The following is a 9,808-nucleotide window of genomic DNA, read 5'->3' as shown; positions in this document are numbered from 1 at the left end:
TGTAAGGTTTGGTTGTACTTAAATGTCCTAATATAACTAAGGCCTAATCCTAGATTAATCTAAACCTTGTCTGGGAAACCACCCATAAAACTACAGACACACTAACATCTGATAAACACACACAGTGTCTTAATACTTACATCCTGTTTTTCTTGAACAGGGTGTTTGTTTAACATTAATCGCTGTGATGTATTTGATTTATGAATCTGACCTTCATACACTTCTGTGACTTGAATAGTATTTGTGCTGCCGCAGTGATTCGTGAGGTTTTTAAATGCACACAGATGCCAAGAAACACGGACAAGCTTGTTTTTGTTGCTCTTTATTTGTCTAGATTATATACAGCAGTCATTCATTAAACACATGGCGTGCACTGAGCCAGATTACCTTAAAAATAAAAAATAAAAGAAACTACAGAGTATTTATATTAATATTTACAAAATATGTTTGTTTCATTTTAAAAGGCTTAAAAAAATCTTCTGACCATCCCAACATTTTTTTTTCTTTTAATAAATAACTACAAGTGGCTTGACTAGGCTTGTTTTTGGGGTCACACACAAACAAACAAACAAACAAACGCACACAGTTTGAACCGCATCAAGACAAACCTTGAGAGCTTGAATAAAGATCTGCATGATGACACAGTACTGATCCTGCGCACACATCATGAGAATGAATGAATGAATGAGTTATTATAGTGAGATCTGGCAACAAGCCCCTCTTTATATTCAGGACTGAGAAACCAAATGATTTGATCATTAATGAAAACATCTGAGATCTCTTTCATTGAACAAATGAATCTCGATCCAAGTAAAAATGCTTTCATTTAAGCGGTGGATCTGTAAGGCGTCTATGGTTTGACAAATTCTGCACTGTAAAACAGAAGAAGAGATATCACACAGTCCCAAATATGACATGAACAACAAAATCTATCCACACACATACATGAAGCGCTCACAAGTTAAACATGACAATAAATTAAAGAACAGGAGTCCAGCTCGGAACAAAAAAAGAGAAAAATGAATGCAAGAATAGATGAAGTGACAGAGAGAAAGAGAGAGAGACATTCAGATGAAGCCGAGTCTCTAGAAGAGGTTGGTCTTGATTGTGTTCGGTTTCCTGTGAAATGAAGACAGAACCCCAGCAAACGGACCGGCTGCCATACTGTCTGCGGGCTGCCAAGCTTTCAGCAGGTCTGGGCTCTGGGTGACGCCGCCCGCTCCGGACCCGATGCTGGGCCACGGTGAGGTCTTGAGACCCTGATGGATAGAAGGAGAGATGGAGGAGTTGGTGAAGGTGGAGGAAGAACCAGAGACCGGGCTGGGACTCAGACTGCTCGCCCCGGGGCTCCCCATGTTTCCAGAGCTGGGGAGAGACGCCGTGCTGTCGGGTGTCGGGCTGCATGTGGGCTCCTTGGACTCGTCATCATCAGATGAAGAACGGTTCTCTCCAGATTTTTTGCTACTGGAACTGCTGCCAGGCGCTCCTGCTTTAGAATTGGCTGCACGTTCTTGCTTGCGAAATTTGGCCCTTCTGTTCTGGAACCAAACCTGGAAAGAGAGAAAGAAATGCTTTAAAAGCTCCTCCAGCATATAGGTAGACTACACAAGTTCAGAAAAAAATTAAGAGAAAGGATTGATGATCATATACACACATGAAAATTAATTGTAGTTTTTTTCATTATAAATAGAATGAAATAAAGTACAATGAGTCTGTGCCACCTGTAATATAAATGAATGAAATACTGAGGACAGAAATGATGTTGTGAAGATGATTCAGACCTGTACTCGGGCCTCAGTCAGGTCGATTTTGAGCGCGAGCTCCTCTCGGGTGTAAATATCCGGGTAATGCGTCTCTGCAAACACGCGCTCCAGCTCCTTCAGTTGCGCGCTCGTGAATGTCGTGCGGATCCGCCGCTGCTTGCGCTTCTCATTCAGTCCGGACGGGTCCGAAAAAAACTTATAGGGCACTGAAACATTAACAGCAACAAATACATTATATATATATACACACCATTTATTATATTTTAAAAGAAAGAAATTAAGAAAGAAAAAAAGAGAAAGAAAAAGAAAGAAAGAAACAGAAAGAAATAAAGAAAGAAAGAAATTTGTTTTGAATAATTATTAATAGTTTACTGTTACATTTAAAATAAAAAATTATAAATATGTCAATGACAGCCGCGCGCTGAGTAAAAATCCAAAACATAAAAATGTATACTTGTATTAAATTAAGTTAAAACAACATTTATAGTTTATTATTAAAATGCACTACATGCATTTTATTATAAACCCAGATACTCTAGTGTAAAAAACAAATTAACACAATAAATTATCTGTTTTATAACAAATCTTCAAGACATAATTATATTAATTAAATTGATTTAATTTGCGGCAAAATCTAAATTAAATTACATTAATTCAACGCTTTAAAATGAAAATTTCGTTTTCTTTTATTTTGCAATTAAATTACTAATTATTCAAATTAAACACAAATTATTTCAAACACTCATATACATTAAAAACATGTTTGATATTTAGATAAATAAAAATATGTCGTAAGTGGTGTAAATGTCAAGGAAAATTTGGAAATTGAACGTGCACTTAGTTTTAACTCTTGACAGTCGTTATAAGTTTTATATAAAGGCCTATTTATTTTTTATATAGGTGTGTGTGTGTTTTTCACCTGTGGAATAAGGCGCTGGCTGGTGTTCCCTCAGCGCGCCCAGTGTGCAGCTGGCCGAGGCGAGCGGTGCGCATCCCGGGTTCGATCCGAAGCCGGTCCGGATGGGGTTGTACTGAAACGTGTTGGTCTGACTGCACGAGTTAAAGTCCGCGTACGCAGACGCCTCCATCGCCGCCATACACGAATCATAAGTGTTCAGATACGAGTAATCCATTTTGTACATGTGGAGGACGGATGGAGACGCCAGGTGCTCCGGGTTCGAGATGCCGTCGGTTCGGTGAACAGTAATAACGGAGCGTCACGGGTGTCCTGTATGTGTCTCTACTCTCAGATCCAGCTGTATATTCTCTTCTCTTCTCTGGGCTGGTGTCTTGTCAGCGCGCAGTATCCAGTGTGCGTCCCGTCGATGTCGGTGAGCCGGTGCTCTGCTGCGCCCGGGCGGGTCGTGGTGTGTTTATAATAAAGTTGCTGGCCGCGAGACAATGGCGAGGCGGTGGTCTCTGTTTGCATGACAATGTGCGAGTTTAGAGAGCCTCCTCCCCTCTGCTCTGAGCGCGCATCTCTAATGCACCTCTGCATTAAACTCTATCCATCTGCATCTGCCTGCGCGCGCGCCCGTGAGATATTGCTCCACTACAAAGATGCTTTCGTGGAGTTCTTCTGGTCCATTTGACGTGTTTTTCTGCTAGCTGCCCACTGGACATTTAGATCAATCCTGAGCGTTTGTTCATATTTCTCTTGTGTTCCGTTCAGCAGAGTATCGGTCACGCGCTGAATCACACAACAAATACAATTCTAAATAAATGACTATTAGTGGCTATTAAAAGTAATTTCATTAAGGCGAAAATGGGCAACTTTTCATGACTGAGTAAATAGGTCCATTCCAGCTGATGGTAAATGAATTGTGGGATTGTTTTAGCTTTAATCTGGCTCTGGTGGTAGTGTGAGATGAACTTTAATTTAATTTCAGCAATAATGGCTTTGATTTCAGACCACGAAGAAAACACAACTGCATCACCTCGTGCAAGCTTTAAATGGAATAAAATCAAATAAACACGAGTAGTTTAGATTTAAAACATCAGATGAAATATTGATGATTGTCTTTGTTGATTTGAACAGGAGCAGTTAGTTTTTATCAGAAGTGACACGCGTGAAAACCTGCTGTTCATAATCGGATTCTTCACAAATCAGACCAAATATCTTTGGATTATTTAGCCGACTATTAAATATGATTAATTGATAGATTTTTTTATGCACTTTTGTTTAAAAATCCTGTGCGTACTGGCGCGTTTGTCAATTAATTTAATAATAATGCTCGTGGCATAAAATTAAATATAAACGCATTATTTGTTTCATGTCTATTACAATCATCACAAATAAAAAATGCAGGCTATGTGTGTATGTATGCATTTGATATAAATCATGAATAAAAGAACATGGTATTTGTTTGGGGTCTCCAAGCGCGTTTGACTTCTGACCCTGTAACCCCTCTCTCTCTCTCTCTTTCTCTCTCTCCGTCTTTCTTTTATTTCTGTCTGCCGGTGCAGATCAGCGGGAATTTGCGCCTGCTGTAACCTGGTTATCCCGGAGCGGCCCCGGGCGGCTGTGTCACGGTGCATTTGGTTAATTTGAGGGTGAGCGGTGGCGGAGCTGATGCGCCTTTCAAACTCCATCCATCAGCGGCCAAATCATATGCATCACCCGCGCATCTCCGCGCACATTAACGGCTATGTCGATTGCCGAGATATGACGAGGTGACACGAGACTGCAACAAGTCGCCACGGACACCGGGATGCTTTGAGTGAAACATTTATGACATTAAAACGCTTTCTGAAGTCAAAGAGAATCGAACGAACGAATAAACTTGTTTGAAGTTTTTAGAGAGAGTCTATAAAGTGTAATTAAAATAATAAAATAGGCATATAGCAATTAAGAAAATAAGGCAGTCAATATTTTGGAGCCTAAACTGACGAAAAAATACGAATGGAAAATACAACAAAGTGATTATTATATATAACATTGATTTAAAAAATACGATATAATAAATGAGGAAAACAAAATGAAAATGAATTAGCCTAACAAATTTCGAATTGAATGTAATATTTGTTAAAAACATTTTATTTATATCTAGGCTATATTCTAAAAAAAACAGCGTTACGCGCTATTTAGGTTAGCCTACTAAAAAAGTTTTGTAAATTAATTGTTTTAACAGAACAAACCTATGTGTAAAGACTCGGAATTATTGCTGAATATGAATGTTTTTTAGCTTAGCTACACTGACTAAATGCTCATGTAAATGACGATGCAACCTAAATATCCCTAATCTTGTAATGTCAATTTAAATAAAGTTTCAATTCAAGTTTTTTTTGCGGCTAGCGCAGTTTACACTGTCAGTCACTCAATTCCGATTAAATATCGTCATATAATCGTACAGACTGCGTGGACGGTGTTGTGTGTGGTTTGATCTCGTGAGTGTCACCCGCTGTCCGCCCGACGGGTTACAGGAGCCACGACCCGTTTCCATATTTCCCTCAGACGGGTCGCGTCTCATCCTTTTCTCATCCTTCATCATTCATTCTTTCTTTCTCTCTCTCTCTCTTTCTCTCTCTCTCACTGCATCCGTCACCCGGGCACCGGCTCTCTCTCCTCTCATCAATCTTTCTCCCTCTCTCTCCTTCATTAGCTCAATCTGCATTCAGCAGCGATCGGTCACCGAGCGTCGGGCGGGAGACGCGCGCCTCGCTTTAATGGCCCGACCATCGGATGCGATTACTGTCAGCCAAACCGAACCCAAAACACAATTCAATTAGTCCCGGAGAGCAGGAGAGACCCTACGGATTCACTTTATTTATTTATTTTGGCCCAGGAAAATATCTGTTTTTGTGATGGCAAAGCAAAATACGAGCGTATTTTAAAAACTAAAGTAGAAATTAATCGAGCCACTTAGACGGTAAGTGCTTTAATGTCAAACTCCACTGCTGGTTAGTGTAACTATCGATCACGAGCCGCGTGCCAGGATCTATAGGTTTTAAAAAAATGAAAATCATGCGAGCTGTTTGAGAGCTGTCAATCACGGGTCTCACTTGTCAATCACAGCAGCTCGCTCGGACCCCTTCCTGTTATTTACTCAAACTCAAACATGAATGAGAAAGAGCCTCGTTACTGTTTCCGTTAATGGCCAATGAATTTTAAAGGTGCTGTTAGGGTCGGCCCAGGATTAAAGCCCATTTTCAAGACAAACACTTTGCGGATTTGAAAGTCAGATGTGTGCGCGAGAGGCTTTGAAGAGATTAACGTGGCCGTGTGTGCGCTGGTTAACACGGGTGAAACGGGTTAACTCGTCCAGCAAACTCACCCCTGACACCCGAGCAGACGGGACCTGAGGCTCTCCGGGTGTGACTTCTGATCCCAGAACAGACTCCCATCTTTAAACAAAAAACAGAAATAGTTAAAAACCGGATTTACGACAACACATTCGCGTCTTAAATTGCGTAAAAGCAGCACAATTCCTATTTAAATTCAGGAAACTTTGACTTTACACTTCTTTAAAAACTGACACATTTGTGAAGACAACAAACTCCAAATGAAACAGGCAATTACCTGTCTAAATTCTCAAACCAAACGAAATTCACAGGCTGAAAATGAGAGATGGACATGGGGCTCTAAATCCATGAACTGATTTTCAAGGGGATACGGAGTTGCAGTTCAATTGTAAAGCATCTTTTAATTGCCTGCAAGCGTTATGCAAATATCATACATTAATAAAGTGTGATTTTCTGCATATTAAACATATAAAATACATCCCCAATTATATAGTCCATTAGTGAATCTCAAGCATTTTCACATGCACATTTCCACAAAATGCGGCAATTATGTTAGTACTCAAAAATTGTAAAGTAAAAGGTAAAAAAATATTTTAACAAATTGCTATATTTGAAAAACTATATTCCCAAAAACATCAAACTAAAACTAAGATAAAAAAATATAAAAAGACGCACACGTAAGAGCCATTATATGTGCATTACACGCGAGTTGTAAATAAAAGAGTAAAAGGTTTTGTGATTGTGATGTTTTTGTGTCTGTGGACAGATCGCGCGCGTATGCAGCAGCTGCGCAGCCTCGTCTCTACGCGCGATAATTAGATCAGCGCTCCGCGCGCGCTCTCAGAGCTCGACCCACCCGGCGCTGCGCGGGACCTGTGGAAAGTTAATCAAATTAAATTCTCCTCTAAACTAATTAGCCGGCAATCTGCCACGCGAGCTGTCCCACAGCAAGCTCTGAATTAGGCAGAATGGATTTTTCCCCGCTCGCGCTTTTAGGCTCTTTCATCTTCCCTTTACGCGCATGTAAAACTGACGCTACTGGATCCCAATGTCTCGGTTTCCAGTGTTGTGCTGGAGCTGTACTGGCGCACAGATGTTTCCCTTCAAACACACATGATGGAGTTACACCTGACACACACACACAATCTGGTACCTGATGGGTAAAGGTAAATGGCTAAAGGTTAAAAGACACACAGTAATGTGCCCAATCATTTCTTGCCATCACTCTAAAATATATTGGGTTGTTTTTAACCCAGGGCTGGGTAGCTATTGGACAGAACACATTTCTGGGTTAAAATAACCCAAATAATGGGTTGTTTTTACCCAATTGCTGGGTTATTGGTAATCAACCATGTTGAAATAACTCAGCAGCTGGGTTAAAACAACCCATTATTTGGGTCATTTTAACCCAGAAATGTGTTCTGTCCAATAGGCCTAGTTACCCAGTCCTGGGTTAAAAACAACCCAATATTTTTTATTGTGTATAGTTAATATCATTTTTATTTTTAACATTTTAATTACTCTGTTTTTGTTGTATTTGTGTACTGGAAGCTTCAATACCAAGAAAAACACAATAAAGCTCTTTCTGAATCTGACTATATAATATAAACAATAAAACATACACTGTACAATACTTTTTGGGGTTTGCAAGTCAATTCAACCTGCCATTTTAAGTTTTGGCCAGTAATACATTGACATAACTTATAAAAACAAGTTGACATTGTTTAACTTAATTGTTTACAGATTTAAATTATTACTTATTTAAACTGTGCACACTATACCTTCTTATTTATTTAACATTTTCTCCATTGTATATAACAAGCCTGTACATATTGTCTATTTGTATATTGTGTATTTTTAAATATTTGTTTCTTCTTTACTTAATCTTTAATTATTTTTTTGTCTTTTTTATTATCTTTGCCTTGTCACTGTCACCAAAACAAATTCATCATGTATTGCACACATCTGGCAATAAAAGCTCCTCTGATTTTGATTAATAAAACACAAAGTTTATTATTAGTGCTAAAATAAAGCTCGCATTCAATTACAGTTGTTCACTAGGAGCTAAAAATATTAAAAAGATAAATCTGCTCTGAAACTGTGTGTCCCAGACAGCAGACGACTTCGGACCAGATCCGCACCGGAGCTGCTGACTTCGGCTTAGGTCCAGTACGGATCTGGCCCAGAGTCGTCTGCTGTCTGGAGTGTTATGAACAGTACAAACAAGTAAAGTTGAGTGGTTAGTGATCATAGTCAACATAAGTTTAGAGATGGAGACACAGACAGGGTCTCTCTCTCAGTGTAATTTCTCTTTCTCATAGATGCAGAGCTACAGGACTGTAAATGATAAATCAATATTTCTCTGTTCCTGCTGGTTTGTCCGGAGGGACTCCAGCAAAAGAGAGAGAGAGAGAGAAACAGCCGTTAAAGCACACAGACACACACGATAATGGACGAGAGACATTCACAGCTGTGTGCGTGAGAGAGGCCGGATCATCATTACACACTCATGCTGTCATTACTGTGTGTGTGTGTGTGTGTGTGAGACAGACAGACAAAAGCTCCGGTAAGGAAAGCTGTCTCTCTCTCTCTCTGTTTATAATTGAATTTAACTCTGTTTCAGAGGTTGAAGGACATTTTCTCAGTAACATGAGATGTGCTGTTACTGCGTCTCTGTTCCTCCATCTCAAAAAACATCAGGACACAAATATCACTCAAGAGTCTCTGCTTACCGCTCCAGCAGTCTTAAACATCTTCTGTCTCTTCAACTCACTTCACACAAACTCAAGTATGGATTTAACACTCATCCTCCTCCAGTTCTGTTAAGATACGGCATAGACAAAATTAGCAAATGCCAAGCAAATAATTTGGCTTTTCAAACTATATAAAGAATAATGCACACGCAGGAATTTACTGACAGCATTTTATTTACAACAAAACTGAAATAATTGCTGTAAAGTATTTTGCCATATAAAATAATTACAAAGACAAAATATGTGCCAAATGTACATAGAGACACACACACACACAGCAGAAAGTATGTGTGTGTGTGTGTGTTGTGGGAGGTCTCATGGGTCCGCCTCTGTTTTACGATGCTAATTTTGTCCCCACAGGAAGTGAGTGAATCTCTACATGTGTAAAATAGGATGGAGAGAATAAGAGGAATCTCCCTTATGCATTCTCTCTCTCTCTCTCACACACACACACACACACACACACACACACACACACACACACACACACACACACACACACACACACACACACACACACACACACACGCTCCAGATTCTTCAACACATTCCTGCTTCATGTTTTCTTGTGTAAGAGCCGAACACAACATTCCCAATTACAGATTCACAGAATTCCAAACAGCAAAGAGAATGAAATGATTTGACCTTTGACTCTTTATTTGATCTTTGTGTACAGAAATATCAACATCAATCACTGTAAAGACACAGCAGGACGCGTGATGTGTTCAATGATCCGGTCTGACTTCACCTGCTCTTATAAACCAAACACATCAACTGGAATATTTCAGACCGTTTTATTTCAATCCTCTGATTTGTAAGAAAGTTTAGTTTGAGTCTAATCACGTATGGCATGCATGAATTTATGCTGTTTTTTATTTCTAAGGGAATCAGAATATTAATAAGTACAGGGAGGGAGGGAGGAGGGCTTTAAAAGTTTATTGGGGTGGAAGATGATGAGGAAAGTCATTTGAGTGATTATGAAGATACATTAATACATTCAGATGGAAGTTTTTCTTTGGAATATTGAGGAATGACGCTCATTAAGAACAA

At 39.4% G+C, this 9,808-nt stretch overlaps 1 protein-coding gene across 1 annotated transcript; it reads right to left on the bottom strand.

The window, feature by feature from the left end:
- Nucleotides 1-306: 306 nt before the first annotated feature.
- On the bottom strand, nucleotides 307-4,485 carry LOC141349006 (paired mesoderm homeobox protein 2A-like). Its single transcript, XM_073865799.1, has 3 exons — nucleotides 2,683-4,485; nucleotides 1,782-1,969; nucleotides 307-1,550 (listed from the first exon to the last, which is right to left on the bottom strand). Exons 1-3 carry the CDS (start codon nucleotides 2,903-2,905, stop codon nucleotides 1,086-1,088), a joined length of 876 nt encoding a protein of 291 aa, XP_073721900.1. The 5' UTR covers nucleotides 2,906-4,485; the 3' UTR covers nucleotides 307-1,085.
- Nucleotides 4,486-9,808: the final 5,323 nt, after the last annotated feature.

This window comes from Misgurnus anguillicaudatus, unplaced genomic scaffold (genome assembly GCF_027580225.2).
Source record: "Misgurnus anguillicaudatus unplaced genomic scaffold, ASM2758022v2 HiC_scaffold_33, whole genome shotgun sequence".
Classification (NCBI taxonomy): Eukaryota; Metazoa; Chordata; class Actinopteri; order Cypriniformes; family Cobitidae; genus Misgurnus; species Misgurnus anguillicaudatus.
The sequence above is the reverse complement of the archived record's forward strand: the minus strand, read 5'-3'. Positions and strand labels throughout refer to the sequence as shown.

Coding starts and splice junctions, on each gene's coding strand:
- LOC141349006 (XM_073865799.1), bottom strand. CDS start 2,905: ATGTACAAAATGGATTACTCGTATCTGAACACTTATGATTCGTGTATG. Junction 1,970..2,682: donor GCCAGCGCCTTATTCCACAG/GTGAAAAACACA, acceptor TTAATGTTTCAG/TGCCCTATAAGTTTTTTTCG. Junction 1,551..1,781: donor TGACTGAGGCCCGAGTACAG/GTCTGAATCATC, acceptor CTCTCTTTCCAG/GTTTGGTTCCAGAACAGAAG.